The sequence below is a fragment of the Panthera onca genome, chromosome D4 (assembly GCF_046562875.1).
Source record: "Panthera onca isolate mPanOnc1 chromosome D4, mPanOnc1 haplotype 2, whole genome shotgun sequence".
Lineage (NCBI taxonomy): Eukaryota > Metazoa > Chordata > Mammalia > Carnivora > Felidae > Panthera > Panthera onca.
Window position 1 is genome coordinate 75,144,473 of NC_138351.1, and position 22,055 is coordinate 75,166,527.

At 48.2% G+C, this 22,055-nt stretch overlaps 1 protein-coding gene and 1 long non-coding RNA gene across 6 annotated transcripts in view; both read right to left on the minus strand.

Annotated features, from left to right (window-relative positions):
• Positions 1-12,765, minus strand: part of WHRN (whirlin) — a 95,414-nt gene extending 82,649 nt beyond the window's left edge. For 3 of the 5 annotated variants that reach the window (XM_060608905.3, XM_078436562.2, XM_078436560.2), the window contains exon 1: positions 11,290-12,764. In XM_060608905.3, coding sequence (XP_060464888.3) covers positions 11,290-11,907 — 618 coding nt within the window. In that variant the 5' untranslated portion in view covers positions 11,908-12,764. Of the gene's footprint in view, positions 1-11,289 lie in introns of all 5 variants that reach the window. The other 2 variants (XM_078436563.2, XM_078436561.2) reach the window with 1 other exon arrangement.
• Positions 12,766-20,984: 8,219 nt separating this feature from the next.
• Positions 20,985-22,055, minus strand: part of LOC132663033 (uncharacterized) — a 45,242-nt gene continuing 44,171 nt past the window's right edge. The window contains exon 3 of the long non-coding RNA XR_009602817.3: positions 20,985-21,202. This is a non-coding gene — a long non-coding RNA (uncharacterized LOC132663033). The remainder of the gene's footprint in view (positions 21,203-22,055) is intronic.

Below are 22,055 nucleotides of genomic sequence, written 5' to 3' on the forward strand. Positions count from 1 at the left end.
GATGCCCATATGGCCCTGGGGGCACAGAGAAGACCGTCCACAGGGGCCACAGTTATTAGTGTGCCCGGTATTATAAGCTTGGAAGCATCTTATGTGCTATGTGTTTTATACCAGGAAGAGTCTTATCTGGTGGGAAAACAGCCCAACCTAGTGGTGTGAACATAGCAGGTAATCATTAAATGTTCAAATTAATCGATGCATCTAGTGCTTTAACATGGCAGTTACCTGCATGACCATTAGTATCCTCCTTTTAGAGATGAGGAAATTGAACAGGGAAGGTAAGCAACTTGCCTGCCATTTGACTATCATTCCCATTGTTCCCATTACAACTTTAGCGAAAAGGGAATTAGAGAATCAGTGAGGAGGGCACCTGTTGGGATGAGCACTGGGTGTTGTATGTAAGTGATGAATCACGGGAATCTATTCCCGAAGCTGAGACCACACTGTAGGTTAGCTAACTTGACAATAAACAAATTTTAAAAAGGAAAAAAAAAAAAAGTATGTTTGAGGCCCCACATGTACAAAGCGGCAGAACCTGGGTTTGAACCCAGAGCATCTGGCCCCAGAGCCCAGCCTGAAGCATCATGGGACGCCGCCTCTCTCTGGCATTCCCTCAAGTCAACAAAACCTGGTTTTAATTCCTAGCTCTGCCACTTCCCACCTTTGTGACAACAGGCAAGTGACAAACTCTTGGCAGTTTTTTTTTTTTTTGCACAAAAAACAACAAAAGTGGTACCTGCTTTGAACCTGATCGGGCTGTCACGAGGTTCAAGTGAGTTCATACATAGAAAGTACTGAGAACACCGTCTGGATTGTGGTAAGCCCTCAAAACCAAAGTTATCATCAGCTGCAGAGCAACTGAAGGAAACACCAGGAGATGTGTAATCTGTGTCACAACAAGTGAGGCAGGTCACTACGCTGAAGGAGCTTCGAGGGGAGAAGAGAAGGATTCCCGCGGATGGGGTAGCTGAGGGTGGGCGGGCAGGTGTGATGGGAGGACCTCACAGGGGCCGTGGGTGTCAACGGGTGCAGGGAAACAATGCCTTGTTTCAGAGGACGCTGCCTGTCTGGCCAAGGGTGGACTGCACTTAGGGAACAGCCAGAGAAAAGCACTCTCTGCAGGTAAAAGGGCTCGCATCACGGGCAGCCTGGACATCAGCAGGCTCTCGGCTCCACTACAAGGCACCAGGCAGGGCAAAGCTTGATCAGATACCAATTCAGAAAGCGTGCCTGCCCTCCAGGACGCTGAATGGACTAGTGGGCAGATGAGCAAGACGGGAGACAGACAGACAGCGAGGAGGCCCCTGTAGAAATGTGGTCTGACAGGGGCTGGGGAGGGATCAGGCCTGGAGGGTCTAACTTCACAGGGGCTGGTGCAATCCCCAACGGGGAGACTGCAGAGAAGGGGAGCAAGTCAAGGCTCCTAACTTGGGAAATGTCCACGACTCGTGGGCAAGAGGATGAGGTGCCGTCAGAGGGGTCAGAAATGAGCCAGGACTTCCACAGCAAATAAATGCTATTCCTAATACTGGACAAGAGCTGAAAATATAAATAAAAAAAGATAAAGACCCCAAAAGGAGGCCCAGATTCTGTTCCAAGAGACAACACGGAAGAGAGGAAGGGAAGAGGGGGAAGAGAGGAAAGATTCTGAGGGCAACCTGAGCATCTCGATTTGAAACCTCAGGACCAAAAGGACTCATGGAAGGAGGAGAGGGCTTAAGAGAGTTTGGGGAAACCTGGGATGGGCTTGCCCCCCTCCCCCAGGAGAAAGAGGAGGAGGCAGGAGAGGGATGAAGGTCACATTGGGCCCAGACGCACCACAGAACACCACACCCTCCACTGGCCAGCAGGATGCAAACGCCCGAAGGAAAACCCCTCCCCAGACTTCTGCCAGCAGCTTCCCCACCTGTCTGGGTAACTTCTGAGGGAAAGCTGGACCTCTTTCCTTTCCTTTTTTCTTTTCTTTTTACTTTTCTTTTCTTTATCAGAAGCCTCTTAATGAAGCCTCACACACCATTTCGGATGTGGTTCAAATACATTCCAGGCTTTTGGGGTTGTTTTTTTTTTGAAGTACAGCTGCCCATATTGTCAATTCACCGCTTTCAACCTGCATTAATTGCTCTAATGGGTTCTGGAAAAACAGCCACCTTCTCTCCCTCATCAGGGCCCCTGGAGAGCCCATCAGGGAAGGATGCTGGGGAACAAGGATGAAGACACAGCTGACCTGGGAGCCACACTGTCACACACTGGCCTCTGGGTCACGGGTCTGCCCCACCGCCCCACGTTTTACAATCCCATCCAATCCCTGGGCTTTATTACTACTGTAAAACAAAAATGCAGATGCCAAAATCCAAACGGGAGCAATTACATTTTTGAAGAAACTCTGCCTATATGGGAATATTGACCCGCATTTAGTAAATGACTCTGCAATTCAAACGGCCACAACGCACCTGATGTAGCAAGAGGGCTCTCGGACCCAGTATTTTCTTCCAAAGGCATTTTTTTTTTTTTAGACTGAGCAAGCACAACAGAAGATTTTCAAAGCCAAGAGGATGCAGTCGATAACATTTTTCATTGTAATGCCTGCAGTGGGACCTCCATGGCCGTATTTTTCAAACTTTTGATGGGCGACAGCAACAATAACCCATTTGTGAGGACTATGCCAAGTTCAAGAGTGAGGGGGTCTGGGTCACAGAGAGGCCAAGGGAGCCGCTCAAGGTCACAGCCAAGTAACAGTCACATGAACCCAGGTCCACTTCCAAAAGCCATCTCTAACCTCTTGGGTACAGACCTCTCTTCCCTGGATTTTCCAATATATCAGCTGACCTTGCACATCTGGAATCAGGCTCCAAAGCAGCTAAGGATGAGGACAGTGTGGGTCCGCCTCTCTAGTCTTTACATGGACAAATGTTGGGGATGGGTGCAGATCTCAAAAGAAGGTGGTGCTTTCCAAACCTCATTGTGATTAAGACTTGCCCAGGGAGCTTGTTAATTCTTGAGCAAGCTACATTTCTGAATCACTACTTCCAAGGGATTTGGAAACAACCTTTTAGATGTTACTTTACTATGTTCTTCCCTGTAACCTGCAGCTTTAGAATCTGGCGAAGAAGACATCTTGGGACTTGTTTATGGGAGGCTGAAATATTTCCTTTGCATCCCAAGTTGAGGGGATGCTGATATTACGAAAATTCAGGTAGAGAGGAAAAATAACTAGGGAACTGGCTGCCAGCTGAAGCAAAACCACAGCCAATTTAGCAGAAGGAACACAAATTCTCAAAGGGGAAGGAGGTAAAGGATCTGGGACTGGAAAAGAAGAAAAAATAAATCCACTTGTGCATTCTTGGTAGAGGATAAAGTTGGTTTTAAGCATACGTGTGACTGGCAGGAACTTGGCCTTCACCTGAAACGCTGGGGCTTCTTGAAACCTGAATAGTGCTGGGTTTTGGTTTCGGTGGTTTGCTTTGTTGTTGTTGTTGTTGCTGCTGTTGTTCAAGAAAAAGCAGGAAGAAACATCTCACCCAAAACTGGTCCATTGATTGCTTCAGAATGCATAAATGATTCTATTTTGGAATCACAGACACAGGCTGCAGAAATAACCCACTTCTGGGAATGGGGTTTTAAAATTAAGAGCAAAGCAACAAATGCACTAACTGAAGAGGTCTCGTAGGGAGGAATGGGCCACAGACGATGGTAAAAGCTCTTGCCCACCTAAGCACAGGCCACATTTTTTTTAAAGACCTTGGTCGGGTGCCTGGGTGGCTTAGTGGCTTAAGTGTCTGGCCCTTGACTTTGGCTCAGGTCATGATCCCAGGATCGTGGGAATGAGCAGGCCCCACACTGAGTGTGAAGTCTACTTAAGATTCCCTCTCTCTCTCTCTCTCTCTCTCTCTCTCTCTCTCTTTCTCTCCCCCCCCGCCCCTCTCCCCAACCTGCAATCTCTCTCTCTAAAATGAATGAATGAATGAATGAATGAATGAATAAATAAATAAATAAAGGCCTTTCACTAAAGGAGTGATATAGGGTTTCCTATTTATTAAATGTTTTTGTACCTAGTAAGCCACACGATTCCATACCCATCGCGGGAAAGGCAAGGGGGAGAGGACTATGCCCATTTCACAGCTGCAAAGACTGAGGTATCCAGAGATGTCACACGATCGGCTCGCAGCCAAACAGTCAGCTTTGTGATAAATCGTACGTTAGAGCCTACGGCATTCCTCAATTATTTATTTATTTTTTTTAGCCAGCACCAATTACCTCGCAACACACGAATTTTCTTCAGATACCACGCTCAGGAACCAAGGGATCCTGAACTCACCAGCACTGCATGGGGAGCAAGAGCGTTCTGTTCATTAGGCAAATATTTATCTATGAAAGCATCTACCATATTGCCAGGCCTTGTGGAGGTGCTGGGGTACGTGAGGGAGCAACGCAGACCAAATCTTGGTTTTCATGGAGCTGACTTGTAGTGGGGAAGGCACACGACAAACAGACACGGTGAAATGTCCTTCCAGTAGTGACAAGTGCACTGACGGAAATTACAGCAGGATAAGGGGATGGAGTGGGACAGAGTGTTCCAGGAATGTGGAGGCATGTGGATGGCACACCGCTTGAAACCCTTGGTGACCTGTGGCCATGGGTGGGGCCATGCCCCCCGACCCCCATGACTCCCCGAGGGCAGGGGCCATTCGTCTCTGAACTCCAAGTACCAGCTACAGGTCTGGGTGTGCTAAGTGCTGCTCAGAGCATGCATGGATAGATGGCCCCCACGAAGACAGGCTGGGCTGAAACATGCCACCCTCTCTTGAGGCACGGGCATCAGACGCCCCACTTAATAAAACCAAGTCTTTGGATGGTGCCTAAAAGGCCCCCGAAAGTCAGGCACAAAGTATGACAGCGGCTTGCCTTCCAGCAGGGGGCCTGGCATTGTCCTCCAGGAAGCTGGCTGCATAAGGGCTTGGGCTAGGTTCTAGGCGGGCAGGTAGGGCAGAAGGGCCACTTCGTTCCTAACCCCAATGGTGACCTCGAGCTAGTAATTTCTCCTCCTGGAGCATGACCTTCCTGGCCTCCCTGCCTCCCCGGGGAAAGAGAAAACTGGCACACAGAAACACTCACTGACACCAGCCTCCTCTCTTCCCAGTCGGGTTCCAGTAAAGCAAAGTTCAAACACAAGTGCCCCGGCCCCACAGTGCTGCCTCCTGTAGCTGACGCCAGGGGTGCACAGGAAACAAACGGTCTGATTCCTGTTCCTTGCACCCTTTGCCACCTGCCATGCTGTAAGAGTAAAATGTAATGTCTGCAGAACAGAAATCTTTAAAAAGCAGCCCCCACCCTGAGGCACAATCAAAAGTCTGTGTGAGCTCTGTGTTAACATCAGGTTCTTGCTTGGGGGTTTAAAAAAATTAAAAAAAAAAAAAAAGGTGGGGGGAAGAAAACAGAACAGGTTTTGAAAGATTTGTATTTCAGCCTCCACCCACCTCCAGCCATTAAATGTCATTCTTTCTAATCAAATTGTCTGGTCCTTGCTGGGCACTAGTTTGGGGTTCCTGAGCAGTGGACACGAAACGCTGCCCTTCCAGGTCATAAAAGAACCTTGCTGGGAAGCCCGTTGGAGCCTAATCCCCCAGGGACGCCTGCTTCAGCACAGAGCCCTTTGCCGGGTGGGGGTAGAGGGGGGATTATGGCTCGGAGGAGATGTATATGTGCTGGGCGCATGAGCAGACAGGCACGTGAGGGGCTGCATGCACTTGACAGGTACGTACAGGCTGTGTGCTGTGTGGCAGAGGTGGGAAGCAAGAGCACACACAAAATCCAATTAGTCGGGGGTTAAAAGATCGTACTTCTCTTCTCAGTTCCATCCAAATGATGAATCTATGGCAGGTAATAAACAACGCCGGGTTTGTCGGGAAAGGGAGGTGACGGCAAAACAAGAGGCTAGCACTGGAGTAATTCTGTATCTCTTTCATGTCCAGCTTCAAGTCCCGGAGGGGGGAACCTTCTACTATAATAGTATCAATTCCTAAAGCATAAGGGCATTCTCACCCAGCCTACAAATTCTTCTTCCATTTGAACAGGAAATAACCAGTTGAAAGAGGATTTTGTCCAACACAGGCACCGTCATTTACTAAAACCTTGAGTATCAGCTTGGGCCACATAAATAAATACGGTTAAATTAAAGAAATGGACCCTCTCAAGGGACTGCATCACACCATGGATCCAGCCAAGCAAACATTCTATTCACTAAAGAGTTTATTAATAGTGAGCTTTCACTGTGTCATTGCTGGCAAGACCCCCAGCCCCCAAGAAAGAGAACAGGGCCAGGGGAAAGTCTGTGCATGCCCGTGAACCCATTCCCCACCATTTCCAAACTGGAATACGGTAATAACACCAGCTGCATTTCAGATACAAAGTTGGAAGTGGTAATAACTTATAATGGCTTCAGCTAACCATGTACAACGGGAAAATGACAAATGTGTCGTTTAGAACATGCTGGATTAAATAACAATGACGTATATTGACACGGATGGATTCTTTGTAGGTTATTATGCAAAAAAAGGGAGGGTGTGATAACTCTAATTAGATGAAAGGGCTGGCCACTGTTTTTAACTCCTGGAATGCTTCAAATTCTAATATGTTCCTTGGATGTACCGGGGGGGGGGGGGGGAATGTTGAAATTGTAATGAAGCCATTCAATTTTTATCGAGATGAAACACACACATCCCAGCAGCACCGGATACCCCACATCCTGCAGAATTAGGTACTGGGAGGGCAAGCGGGTAAGTGGCTGTGATTTTGAGCACTCCCAGGGCACTATTGCCACAATCCTACTGCTGGTTCCTCGTTTGCTCAGGAACAGCACCAGAGCTGGTGTTCTTGGGTGGAGGGACAGCAGTCAAGTTCTCGTCAGTACTCTGTGTAACCCATCAATTTCCTGATTTAGTAGGAGGCTACACGAGAGTGCCAAGATTCTCATCTCCCAATCTTTAGACAACTGTCTTAATTCTGCCTTAAATGAAATCAATTCCAAAAGAACAAGAAAACACCAGATTAGACACTCTAAATGCCTCGTGTGTAGCACAATACTGAGCAAATCACAGATGGTCTGAGCTGGAAGAGACCTTGGGCAGCCCCCTGACCCATCCACCTTGGAACACAGAGAGGGTCAGTGACTAGCACAAGGTCACACAGCAAGTATGTGGCAGAGCCCAATGCAGCATCCCTGGTCTGCGGGTTCCTTGGCTAATTTACCAAACCTTTTTGGCTGAAAACCTTTGAAAGGTCTACTTTTATTATTATTATTATTAGTTTGGCTCCTGTTCATTCAAGATAGAGTTTTCAAAAATCAAACATTTCAACATAATTGCAAATAGTAAATGGCTTGCCGTATCTGGACCTGTCACTGCTGATTTAGCAAACAGGCTTCAAGAGAGGGAGGGGAGCCCCTAGAGAGAGGACAGAATCCTCACTGAACTGCTCTGGGCAACAACGGATACTTGATTTGTGAGACAGAGAATTGGAAAAACTTTGTATGTTCAATCTCCTCTGTTTCCTGGGAGGGGTGGCCCTCTCTGACTCATGAACTCTTCAGTAACTTGATTCCTAAAATTTAATTTTCTTTTTATTACACACAGACACAGACACACACACACAGACACACACACACAGACACACACACACACACACACACACACACACACACAATCTCTCCTTCCAGAAGTTCAGAGGATCTTTCCTCCCTCTTTCTACCTATGAGAAAAAAATAAAAGTTTGAGGGGCACCTGGGTGGCTCAGTCGGTTAAGTGTCTGACTTCAGCTCAGGTCATGATCTCACGGCTTGTGGGTTCAAGCCCCGCGTCGGGCTCTGTGCTGACAGCTCAGAGCCTGGAGCCTGCTTCAGATTCTGTGTCTCCCTCTCTCTCTGCGCCTCCACCCCCCACTCGTGCTCTGTCTCTCTCTCTCTCTCAAAAATAAATAAACATTAAAATAAATTTAAAAAAAAGAAAAAAAATAAAAGTTTTAAAATCGAAAACACATCTCACATCTCAACAACCAAAACACAGAAATAACCTGAGTGCATATTGACAGGTGAATAGAGAAAGCGTGCGCACACGTGCACGTATGCGCACACACACACACACACACACACACACACACACAGCGGAATATTATTAGACCATAAAAAAATGAGGTCCTGCCATTTGTGACAACATGCATGAACCCAGAGGACGTTATACTAAGTGAAATAAGGCAGACACATAAAGACAAATGTTGGATGATCTCACTTACAATGTGGAATCTAAAAAGCCCAATTCACAGAAGCAGAGAGTAGAACAGGGGTTGCCAGAGGCCCGGGGTGGAGGAAACAGAAAAGGTGGAGGAAACGGAAAAGGTGGAGGAAACAGGAAAGGTGGAGGGAACAGGAAAATGCTGGCCAAAGAGTACAGACTTCCAGTTACAAAATGAGTACGTTCTGGGGATCTAACACCCCGACTGCTGATTGTAATTAACAATTTTGTATTGTACACTTGAAATTCGCTAAGACAGCACATTTTGAGTGTTCTTCCCACAAAAATAAAATAACTACGTGAGGTGATGGATAATCAGCTGGATTACAGTAATCATTTTACAATGTACAGGTATAGCAAATCAACACACTGTACACCTTAAATGCATACAATTTTTATTTGTCAATAAAATAAAATAAATAAATAAAATTGTCAATAAAATAAAGCTACTTCAATAAAGCCAGGGGAGAAAATAAATAAAGAAAATAACAATGAAGAGAAAAAGAAAATATGTCTTGCATTAAATGCAATGTGGTATATGGAACAGAAAAAGCAGAAAAACTGGTGATATTTGAATAAAGTCTGGAGTTTGATTAAAGGAATGTACCTTTATCATAAAAGCCTCTGACATGGTGCCCTCCAGTGCTGTAGCTAATAAGGAAGGACTGAAAGTGGAGAAATCCAAGTTAAGGGCAGTTTGTTAACTAGTAGAGAAGCTGGAGTCCCTTTTGGCTTGCAGTTAAGGGACTTGCTGCCCTTGGTCTTGTGGAAATGTGTCAAGAGCTCCAGGTGTCCCTCTACACTGTCCTGAAACTCCCAGTCCGTCCTGTAACCCGGAGGTGCTCACAGAGGCCCCAGAGACAAGGTTCCGCCTCCTCCGTTTTAAATTCCACCCACGGAAAGTCTGTTTCCCTTTTCCCCTGGAGTTAAGGTGACACAAAGCAGTGTGCATTCTGCCTGTTGCTTCTGAAGGTTCCAAAGGGGTGCATTCTGGGTTGGTTGCGTCTGGCTTTGGCCAGAAGAAGGGCACCCCGAGGGTGGAGTTCATTCTGCCTTTGTAGACCCCTCTGTAGAAAAAGTGTGACAGGGACGCCGGTGGCTGCTCAGTCCAGAAAGCTCTCACCCAACCAAGGACAGTTCTGCTCCTCTGGTGACACAAAACCATACCACAGAGAGTTTAGGTTTTACTAGACCAGCTAAGGCCTGGCCTGAGTCACAGAGTAACGGGACTACGGTTCAGATACAAGATGCAGAGTGCCACTGATGAAATCGGGGAGGGCTGAGCTGAAGCTCACAACCGAGCCCCTCCAGCCACCTGGCATGCCTGAGACTGGAGTGCAAACTGACAGGAGAGCTCGTGTTTTGAATGGCAGGTTACCGGAGGCCTTTCCAAAGTCCATCTCCTTGTGATGAGTTAGTTACAGGAGTCTTTTAAAATTGCCACTAAAACTGAAGCCACGTTTATAACTGACCATTTGGACTAAGTATCTTTGGAGTATAAATTCATCATCCGGGAACTCCAGACCTTCTAGGGCCAAAGGCTAACGGACTATTTCTTTATAAATATATGGAATGTCAGATAAAGGGAAAAGACTGATGTGGGGGGAGGAGACAGAGAGGAGGACAGGTGCATGGAAATCCACAAGAACCTGTGTCTGCTCCTGCACCCTCCCACCCCAAACAGTATCAAGCAATCAGGCTTCCCCCAGAAGCAGCAGAGTAGTGTCTAAAATCCTCAAGGGGCCAGGGGCAAAAGGGTTGGCAACAAAACAAGGAAAGGCAAAGTCAGGGATGAGACGGTTGTCAGCCCCAGGAAAACAGTCAGGAAGTGGGCTCAATTCACACCTGACCACAGGTCACTAAAGAGGACACAGGAAGTAGCCCTGGGCCTCTGCTGCTTAAGCATTTCCCCTGAGCATTTCCCAACAGCCAGCAGGCCCCAGCTGGTGTCCAAAACACCTGCACCTAGGAGGACAGGAGGACGCAAGGCAGGGACAAAAGGTGGGGTGGTGAGAAGCTGGGTCACAGGGCAGCCCAAATCCGTAGGAAGCATTTTCTTTGCAGAAGCAGAGTATGCCACTGTCTCCCCCGCGCCCTCAAATTCTTCACTTCCTGTATGAAGGTGGGCATAGGTGGCCTGTGTGTATAAACACCGGCAAGGGATCCTTGAATCCGCATGTACACCAAACACTATCCATCTCATACTCCAACTGGTTTTCAACAGCCCTCGGCGTGAGATTTAGCAAAACACGCAACTGCTTTAAACAGCCTGATTAAATCCTTAGGAGACTGTCCCCATGAGGTTATTTTTCTCAATTAACAGACACAAAAAGTGCAACTACTCTTAAGGGGGTGGAGGATATATTTCTGACATCCAGGCAGGGGACTCATTTCCAACAAGGCTAAGGACACTTATCCCATCCGGTCACTCCACTGTCCAAGTGAAGATCCAGAGGTTTGGAAAGGAAAAGTGACTGGACCCAGGACACACAGCCTGTACATGAGCAGCCGGGTCAGATTAGAGCTCTGTGCATCACCAGAACAGCTTCCCTGGGCTACTATGGTGCCAACAAAACTTTCTTTCAGGGGCAACACCCTGCAGAACTAGAATAGCAACAACAGCCATGTGGGGGCCTCCCGGTGACTACTGGGAGCCAAGAGGAGACCTTACCCTTTCTTAACACTCATAAGACTTCCTGTACCTTTCCACACTTTGTAATCATACATTTGCCTGAGTATTTGATAAGATCTGTCTCCCCCACACTACTAGCCTTTATGCCTCACGAGAGCAAGGTGCAGGTCTGTTTTACCCCTCACGGTATCCCCAGTGCCTGGTAGCTATTGGCTAAAAAAACCCCAAACACCTAGATGTTCCTGTTCGAAATAAACATTTTTTTTTTTTTAACAAAAAGGGGGCCCAGAAAGATTAGGTAATTTTCCTAAGGACACACACAGGCAGAGCTACTGTCACTCTGCCCCTGTACTCGTCCCCAGATCACAGACTTACCTTGACGGCCTCAGCGTGGGTCACCCGGGCAAGGGATTTGTCGTTGACACGCAGAATCTGGTCCCCGACTCGCAGCCCTTCCTTCTCGGCCAGAGAGCCTGGCTCCACCAGCGACACATAGATGCCCACGCCATGCTCCGAGCCCCCGCGGATGCTGAAGCCCAAGCCCTCGTGGGCCTTGGCGCGCCTCAGGCTCACCAGGCGCACCTCCCCCGGCCCCGCGCCGTCGGGGCCGCCCCAGGCAGGCTGCCGGTAGGGGGTGGTGGCGGGCAGGTAGAGGCCCTCGGCCGTGTACTGGTCGAAGAGCAGCTGGTCGGAGCGCGGGATGACCAGACGCAGCATGGGCAGCAGGCGCCGCTTGACCGGGCTGTCCAGCAGCACGCGCAGGGTGCGCACCAGGTCGAAGACGTTGCGGCGCGCGTGGTACGCGTTCAGGCAGTGCGTGAACTGCTCCCGCTCCGCCTCGCTCAGCAGCGCCGTCAGCGCCTGGTGCAGCTGGCGCACGTTGGCAGACAGCAGCCGCAGCCCCGCGCCCCCGCCGCCGCCCGCCCCGGCCGCCGAGCCCAGCGAGCCGGTGGAGGACGAGCTCACCGACAGGCCGTCCAGCTGCGCGTTCATCTCCCCGCCGAGGCCCGGGCGGACGCGGGGCGCGCGGTGGGGCAGCCGCTGCACTCGCCGGCACTGGCGCGACAGCCTCGGGGGGGGGGGGGGGGCGGCGGAGACCGCGGCTGGAGTCTGGCTTCGGGGCGAGCGGGTGGGCGCGGAGAAAGGGGCTGGATCCCGGGAGACGCGGAGACGGCGCCGGAGTCTGGGTTTGAGGGGCGCGGAAACAGTGGCAGAATCCCGGGGGGATCGCGAAGACCGCCGCTGGAGTCCCGGGCGCGCGAAGACACAGGGGTCGCGTTCCTGGAGTCCGAGGGGCGCAGAGACGGCGGCTGGAGTCGGGAGGACACGGACACGGCGGCCGAAGTGTCGGCAAAGCGGAGACGGCGACAGGGTCCCGGGGGACAACGAGTTGGCGGCTGGAGCCCCGAGGTCGCGGAGGCTGCGGCTGGAGTCCGGGGGGACGCGGAGAGCAGCTACATTCTGGAGGGCACAGAGACGACGGGTGTCCGGAGTGGGGGGCGCAGCAGAGCTGACCGCCCCGTCACACCATGTCCGGGGCTCCCCCAGCCGGGCCGCTCGTTCCTCTCGGGCTGGGGGACCCCAAAGTCATAAGTTGGGGTGGGGGCGCTCTAGTCCCAGAGCCCCCCGAACCGCAGCCGGTGAAGCCGCGCGGGCGTCCGGCAGGTGCTGCGGGGCATGTCCGGGGATGCGGCAGCCCAGGGACCCCCCGCGCTCTTGCGCCGCCCGGGCGCAGACGAAGCCGCGCGGCCTCGAGCCGGGACTTTGCGAACTGTTGAGCTGCCCGGGGCCGATCTTGCAGCGAGTTCCGACGCCGTCGCCGTCGCCTGCCCAGACTTGGCCCCGCCCCCTTGCCCCTCCCCCTATCTCCCCCTCCCCCCCCTCCCACGGGCTCTTCAGGAAATGACGTCCCGCATCGCGCCTGGCGGTTGCCTGGAGACGGGGTGAAACAGTCCAGCCCAGGGGAAGAAAGGGGTGAAGGTGGGGGTTGGGGTGGGAGGAGATACAGGGGCACTGCGAGTCCCCCTCCCCTCTTCTCCCGCCGCGAGTTGAGATAAGATGGGCTCCAAGCCTAGGCTCTTCTGCGGTCGAAGCGTGTGCCTCAGAATCGCTTTGGAGCAATTAACCACCTAGCTAATTCACAATTGTGGAGGAAAATAGCCAACTTTTTGCTTCTAAAATACTGAACGCTCCAGGCTCGGTTTTCTACCTTAAAACGTTGCGCTCCCCTCTTGCACGCGCTGACATACAAGTTCAAGCGTTTATGTTGGGCACCTACTGGGTGCAAGAGATCTGTACAAGCATGCATCTGCCCGAGCCTGCCGGAGCCAACTCCGGCGCAAGGGTAGATCAGAATGGACCACTGTCTGGTCTTCGGTAGGCGGGAAAGCCGCTTTCAGAAAGAGAAGTGTACACAACTCACAGGAACACATGCACAAATGGGTGCGTGCAAAACTGATGAAATCTGAATAAGATGGGTGGATTGGGTCAATGTTAATGTACTAGGTGTTATCTTGTCAACACAGGGGTAAACATGGGATAGTCTGTGTATTATATCTTACAACTTCGTGTGAATCTACAATTATCTAAAAAAAAATTTTTTTTTTTAAATATATATGAAGGGGTTGGGAAGAAAAGCATTCTGTGCCTTCCCATCCCAAGACAAAATGGGAAGGTATTCCAAGGTGTGGCCTAGAGGTCTCCTCTCCTATCCCACATCCCCAAGTATGAGCTAAGTAAATAAAAAATCCCTGTGCTTTTATTCAAAGGTGGTTTTCTGAGAGCTCAGAGAAGCTCCTGCCCTACCTCATACACAAATCCCTTCCAATCAAGTTGACTGTACTAAAGGATTCTCCTATAGAAAGCTTTATTTTCCCTAAAAACAGTGTGAAATTGCCACTGCAAACTTCTATCTGGGAGAGAGAGAGAGCTAGGATATCACCTGATGGAGTAGTTTGAGCTGACCCCGGAAAGACAGAGCATTCATTTATTAATCCACTTACTTATTTTTGTTACTCTTAATTCAGTGTTTTCCAAGCACCTATCCTGTACTAGGTTATGTACTGGGTGCTGGAGACATGGGTTAAAAAGATGAAATTGCTGACCTCGAGGAGGTCACTGTTTAGCAGGGGAGAAAGACCACATAAATAAATAAAGTTAAAAACCAGTATGGTAAGTGTGATGGCTGAAAGAACCCAGGTTTAGGGGAGGGGAAAATTTGAAGGACTTTATCAAAGAGGTGACACCTGAGCAAATGTTCCCTAAGGAGAATGGACTTGCTTTCCTGGGCATTGGGTAATCGTGGAAGGATGGCCAGCACTCTTAAGTTAGTGCGTGTCCAAAGCTGAGGCTAGAAGTTGAAGCTATATTTTCCTCCAAAATCTTCAAGTCTCTTGTTCACTTCCCTAAAACAGACCTAGGTTAAATTAATACCCAATGAACGTAATTGATGGGATGTTTTAAATAATCAGCTAAGCTACCTTTGGATATCTGTCTCAAAGCCCTGGGTTTAGCAATTAATAATGTGCATCGTTCTTCCTCTTCTTAACTGCCATTGAAGCCTCTGATGCAAATAGCCCAAGATATTTAGATGAAAAAATCAATCTCCCGCACCCGCAAAATAAAATATATTAATGGCATACCTCAAAATGACACCAAGCAGGGCTTAATTATATGCAGTTCAGGTTTTCTGCAAATGTATTTCATGCTCAGCTTTCACTTAGTTTGTGGTTCTAATTATAATTACTGTGATTGGCTTGATAAATGCACCCTAGGAGATAAGATCCCCATTCCCAACACTTTATTTCTATGCAACGTTGTTTGGGAAAAGGTATTTTGCTTTAGGCTGTAGAAACTATATTACACACACATCTTAGCAGAAAAAGAAACACTTTCTCCTGCAAACATCAGAGACCATCTGGGATGCCAAGCCATTGTTTAATTTCATAGAGGCCCATTGCAAGGGGGGAAGACAAGCACAAGCGCAGGAAAAAAAGAACCGGTTGGGGCTTCTCCCATCCATCTTGCATAACCAACTTAGTATCAGTTTGCACTGTGTACCCTCTGATGAGAGGGAGTGTGTAACTGCTCAAACCGCAAGAATCCCGTTTCATGTCTGAAGATGTGTTTGTCGTTCGGAAATAAGCTCTTGGAAACCCAAGATGCCTGGGCTTCTGAGGGCTACACTGCCTCCGGCCTTCCAGACCTGGAAGGAAGCCCTGGCCTCGGTTGCACACTGCCCTCTTCAGAAGGAAAATATTATTATTCTCTCGTGTATGCGGCAGCTTCCCCTTGCTGACTTCACCAAAGTCACTTTCAGCAATTCATTGCCATTCCCCAACTATGGCGAATCAATCAATGCCCTTCTCCTATGGATGTTTCTGGAAACATGAACACGCTGGAGCAGTTGAAAGACAGAGGGAAAAGTGAATTGTACTCAACTCAGAAGGGCTTTGTGTTGAACTGGACTCTTGGCTGTTTGCTTCTTATGCATTTGTTTTAACTAAGAAAGAATATACTGAGTTGCACTCTGGATATCAGGAAGAAAACCAGTATTCTAGTCCAGAACGTCCCTTTACTAGTTGAGTGACTCGTAAAAAAATGGCTTTCCTTTCCAGCTGTCAGAGTTTCTAAACCTTTCCTGTATCCCCTAAGGGCCATTGAAGCTCCGTGTCCTGTACGGTAGATGGAAACATGCGGCAACTCATGGAGTACCATGAAGTTGTCGCTTCTTTTCTCCTCTTTTTTATGGCAATCCTAAAAAGCCTTTTTCTATTGCATGGTCACTTGGAACGCCTCCCCTTTCCTCTTATCCGCTGGAATGTATCTGTAGAAGGCAATAGAGATTAGTTTAATTGAAGATGCATTTCCTGTGGGGCATATAGAAAATTTTACACAGCTAATGTTTATTGAGTGCCAGGCACTATTTTAAACACTTGTATGTTAACTCGTTAATCCTTCCAACTATTCTGTAAAGAGAGATCACCACCACCACCATCGTCACCATCATAATCCTGGTCAAACAGGCAGGAAACCAGGACATAGGGACATAACCGTCCCCAACGTTACAGAGGTAGTTAATGCAAGAGTTGGAATTTGAACCCAGGCAGTCTGGCTCCAGAGTTCTTACTCAAGCCCCATGCTGTGCAGCCTCCTAAATGCTAAAAGGTCCCAGATGGAAATGATATGAAGACCACATTTCTTGAAAGTTGGGCTGGGAACGGCAGAGGTTAAACACAAACCACAAAGTAATGATTCCCAGTTGGTAAGCTGACATTTGACAGAGGGGAGAATGAGTGGGGGGTTGTTTAATAAAGAAGACTTCACTGAGAGAAATGGAGGTAGAGAGGACTGAGATCCCAGCCTGGACACAGGAGGCAGAGGCTCAAAGCAATCTAATGCAGGGTGTCATAGGGAGTATCCCCCAGCTCCGAAGTTATCACTTCTACTCCAGGACCACAGCCTGTCTCTTCCCTGCGATGTGGGGATAGTATCAGCAGAGAAAAGGGAAATGCTCACATCTGTGACTGGTAGACAATGCAGACAATATCGATGCAACTGCAGGGAGATAAGAGAGAGGCCAGAAAAAGCACAAAACATCAGGAAAAGAGGCTACAAGTACAGCACCCCACTCCCTCTATCCAAAAGTAGAGCGTTCCTATGAAACCTTTAGGAAGCTGAAATGTCATAAAGCGAAGAAGCAATCACATTCATTATTATGGAAAAACTTTTGCGCAATCCTCAGACGAAAGAAATCGCCTCTCTTAGGCTTTTCTGATACCTTAGGACACATCTTGCTAACGGAGGCACAAAATAAGTCAAGATAGAGCACAGATGCTCACAGACACAGCTCAGAGCTATGGCGGCTGGATGCTGAGATGCTGAGTGTAGTTTCCGGAGAAAGAGCTTGGCGGGGGGACGCTCGCTGCTGGGGGTACGCGCTGCCTTTGTAACAGCTCGCTGCAACACAAATCCTGACTGCTAGTTTTGCTTTTTGCCTTTTCTCCTGAAAGCAAAAATCCTCTTCGAATTTCTCTGGGTTGGTGAAAACAGATACGAGTGTAGGTCTTCTGTAAAAAGCGAAGTGACCTAAAGCAAACTTTTGAAAAGCAGGGGATACCTGTGTTTATCTTGGCCTTGGTGTAATCTCCAAGCAAGTCTGGCTCATGGTCATAAAGGATTATGTGATATTTGTGCTAGAAGGGTGCTAGAGCATAGAGCTGATCTCCAGGTTCAAACCCATCTCTGATATTCACTACCTGTGTTGACCTTGGGCAAGTCACGGAGGGCTCATGTGCCTCAGTGCCCTTTACCTGTAACATAGGGACAGTGGTGTTGTCATCAGCCTTATGGTTGACTGAGCTCACTAACATGCAGCGCTTATCACCCTGCCTGGCAAGTCCCAGGTGTTCCCAGAATGCTTGTGTCCATCTTGGTTAAAGTTCTTAGCACATGGGAGCCCCTCAAGCACGAGGCCACAGTTCCTTTATCTCTCTGTGTCCAGTGCTCAGCCCCAGGGCAAACACACAGGAAGTGCTCAGTAATTATTTGTTGAATGCATCCTTAATTCCCTCCTTCTCCCACCCTAATGTTACAGATAGGACAGTCGAGGGCCAGAGAGGGTCAAAGTCTTATCCACAGTCCCACTGGGAGCCAGTGATGCCTGTCTCAGGTTCTCACATTAGTAGCTAAAAGGAAAATTTACCGAGAGCTTGCAATGAAAGGGCAAAGCACTTTATAAGCATCCTTTCTTCAGCCCTCACGAAAATCCTGTGAAATGGATATTATTATGACCCCTACTTTAGAGACAAGAGAACTCCGTATCCGGGCTATGAGGTGGTTCCCCCAAAGCCTGTACCATGAACCACCCACTGTACTAGCCCTCAACGTGCTCTCATTGCACCTGGTATGGAGACAGATGGGATTGATGCAGACTTCTCTCACACAGCTTTGGGGGAAATAGTAAATGATAATGATGGCAATATTAATTTGGGGGAGCCAATTTGTGGCTAGAAAGAGGCAGAGCGGTGGAAGTGACCTTATTAGGCATGCTGTGTTGTAATCCGATTGCTACGTCCAGAAGAGCTTCTTTAATCAGGGGATTATATATTGGTTACACCGGGATGCCCACTCCACCTATCAGCTCGGCTCGGATTAGAGAAAGCCCCCAGAGGACACATGCTTACCATGTACACATCAGCACGGTTAACCGGGGCATCCATTCATGCATTCCCTCCGTTCGTTCATTCATCATGCAAACTTTACTTAGCTCCTCCTCCATGCTGCCAGGTAACATTCTGGAGATTCAGCAGGAGCAAGACCACCATGGTTCCTGCCCCCCTGGAGTTGACTGTCAGGAGCCGTTGTGTTGTGCGCATCAGACATGCTGATGGTGAGCTCTGGTGTTAGGGTCCCAGGCAAGTCTCAAGGGCTGGCATTCCCTTCTCTGAGCCTTAGCTTCCCTGTCTTTTTGGCATCATAGCAAAGTGATATCAGTACTGCAGACAGACTTGGTGAAATAATTCCTGGTTATGTAACCTTGGAGGAATCACGTCACCTCTTTGAGCCTCAGTTTCTTTATATATATAAAGAGCTATAAAAAGGGCTATAAAAGAGTAATGGTTGGAGAGCTAATGAAAATAATGCATGGGAAGCACGTAGCACAGTGCCTGGGACCAGGGCAGCTCTGGGCTGCTATAAGAATTGTTTTGAGAAAAGAACTCTCAGTTTGCTTATCTGTATGGATCCTGTAAAACTTTTTCTTTCTTTCTTTTTTTTTTTTTTTTTTTAAGTAATGAGGTGGCTACATTTCTGGCTAATTGCCTCATGTCCTCACTGATCCTCAAGGAGGTTTTTTGTTTTGTTTTGTTTTTATTTTTAGCTTCAGTCTTCAGGGGATTCTGAAAAACAATGCTGTTCTCTGGACTTTCTGTATACTTTTGGCCAAGTCCTTCCTCTACGGGGCCTCAGTCTTCCCATCTGTACAATGAGGGGCTTGGAGGCAATGAGCTGTAGTCCTTTCTAGCACTAAGAATTATGTTTTTGTTTCTATGGCAGAGGAGGGGGGGGAAGACAAGGACGAGGGGGAAGCAGGAAAAGCTTTCTGGGGTTCTGGGCAGATTTAGATTTAGAATTCTATCCCTGACTCCCCGGCTGACTGATGACTCTTCCTCTGACTGGTTTGAGGCTCGTAATATCTCTTGCCTCTGGGTTTCAAATAGCAGCTAATGGTCCTAGCTGTCTTTCAGCAGGTTTTGTGATTTTGCCTTTGACTTTGACCATCTTCAAAGACACTTGGCAGACATCGTTATTACATTTACAGGGCCCAGTGTGCCCAACTGCTTGGCAAATTGTGTCAAAGAATCTATAACTGTTACAGAAGAATGCTTGCTCTCTGTATTCTTCTTTATTCCTTGGAAATGTGATATCCTCATTGACCTTCTATGAAAGTAGTAAGAAATGGATTTCAACATCTTAAAATTATTGTGACATTTTTAAAAGCCAGGTAGAACCTTAAAAGATCATATTCATTTATTCAATCAACAAACATGTATCAAATGCCTACTATGTGTCAGAAAGAGCTGAACTCTCATCCTTCTTCTCATGCCTCCCTTCTAGTTGGGAATAATATGTAAAGAGTAATACTGACTCTGTGTTATAATAGACTGTATTAGATATCTATTGCTGTGTAACAAATTATTACAAATTTGATGGCTTAAACAGCACACATTTGTTGTCTTATAGTTACCGGGGGTAAGGAGTCTGGGCATGGTTTAGCTGGTTCCTCTGCTCAGTATTTCATAAGACTGCAATCAAGATATTGGCAGGGCTGTGTTCTCATTTGAAGGCTTGACTAGGGAAGGATCCACTTCCAAACTCATTCAGTTAATGGCAGGGTTCATTTCTTGTGACGATATGACTGAAGGTCACACCTTTTCTCTGGCTGTTGGCTGCGGGGCCATTTTCTCACCCTGGAAGCCACTCACATTTTTTTGTCATGTGGTTCACACACAGCAGCTGACTTCTTCCAAGCCAGCAAGGGAGTCTCTCTAGTCTGCTAAGATGGAGTCTTCTATAATGTACGGTAATCTTAAGAGTGTCATCCAATCATCTTCGTCATCTAATCAAGAGAGTGACATCTTACCACTCCTGTCTTACATCATTGTTAGGGCAAAAAAGGGGGGGCACCTGGGTGGCTCAGTCGGTTAAGCAACTGACTTCAGCTCAGGTCATGGTCTTGTGGCTCGTGAGTTCAAGCCCCACACTGGGCTCCAGGCTGACAGCTCGGAGCCTGGAGCCTGCTTCAGATTCTGTGTCTCCCTCTCTCTCTGCCCCTCCCCCACTTGTTCTCTCTCTCCCTCTCTCTCTCTCTCTCTCTCTAAAACAAATAAATGTTTAAAATAAATTTAAAAAAAGAAGCAAATCACTGGTTCTACCCAAACTGAAGGAGAGGGTATTATATAAGGATGTGACTCATTGCAGGGGTCACTTTAGGGTTATGTCTGCCACACAGAAAATGGACAAAGTGTAACAAGTGAGCAAAGGAGGAAGCCCCTGTTTCTTCTAGGGGATGTCAAGGTTTCCTGAAAGGGAGGAGATTTGAGGGTGATGCTTGAAAGATAACAGGTCACCAAGTGGACAAGGTGGAAAGAACACTCTAGAGAGAAGGAACAGCTTAGACAAAGACACGAAGGCAGGGAGGCTACACATTGTCCAGGGGCAGGAAGTTCTGCCTAGTTGTATCCAGCAACCATGTGGCGAGAGATGTAGCTGGAGAGGAGGTGACCAGCGGTCAGTCATGACAGTTATGGAATGGTGGGCTAAGCGCTTTGACTGTATTTTAAAAGCAGCAGAGAGCCATCAGTTGGCAGGTGTGGGTTCAGATCCTTCCTGGAGAAGCAGCCAGCACCTTCTCTAACAGCCCTCAAAGACTTCTAGAAGCACTTGTACTTCATAAAGAATCCTCAGTGAGAGTGGCACCCTTTTAAGAGCATGATAGACACCAGAGCCTGCTACAAACATGCCCGAGCCTCCGCGGTGTACCAAACCATAAACTGCTTGTGTTGGAAGGGACTTCTTTATTTTTTTGTTTTTAAGTAATCTCTACACCCAGCCTGGGGCTCAAACCTACAACCCTGAGCTCGAGAGTCACATGCTGCACACACTGAGCCAGTCAGACATCCCCATGTTGGAAGGAACTTTCAAACTTCATTGCAAGCCAATGACCACCTTTTCTCCTCAGCCGAACTGGGTTCAAACCCTGGTTCTGCCACTCGCCAGCTGGTAAGACCTTGAACAAGTAAGGGCAGTGAGAATCAAACACAATTATACACACCAAGCACTTCTCCAGTCCTTATAATAGTCTGTGAGAGCTACCCTAACAGAGCCCCACGGGTGGCTTCAACCACAGAAATTTATTTTCTCACAGTTCTGGAAGTTGGAAGTGTGACATCAAGGGGTCAGCAATGTTAGCTTCTTTTGAGACCTCTCTCCTTGGCTTGCACCTTCTCCCTATGACTCCACATTCTTCCCTCTGTCTCTGTGGGCACGTCTGCCAAATTTCCTCTTCTTCTTTAAAATTTTTTTTTAAATTTTTTTAACATTTATTTATTTTTGAGACACAGAGAGACAGAGCATGAACAGGGGAGGGTCAGAGGAAGAGGGAGACACAGAATCTGAAACAGGCTCCAGGCTCTGAGCGGTCAGCACAGAGCCCGACTCTGGGCTCGAACCCACGGACAATGAGATCATGACCTGAGCCGACGTCGGACGCTCAACCGACTGAGCCGCACAGGTGCCCCTAAAAAATTTTTAATATTTATTTATTTCTGAGAGAGAGACAGAATGTGAGCAGGGGAGGGGCAGAGAGACAGAATCCGGAGCAGACTCCAGGCTCCAAGCTGTCAGCATAGAGCCTGATGCGGGACTTGAGCTCACGGACCACAAGATCGTGACCTGAGCTGAAGTCAGATAACTTAACTGTCTGAGCCACCCAGGCACCCAACCCCAATCTCCTCTTCTTATAAGGACACAAGTCATACTGGCTTGGGACCCATCCTGAGGATTTCATTTTAACTTAATTACCTCTTGAAAGACTTTATCTCCAGATGTGATTAGTCTGAGGTGGCGGGGGTTGGGATTTC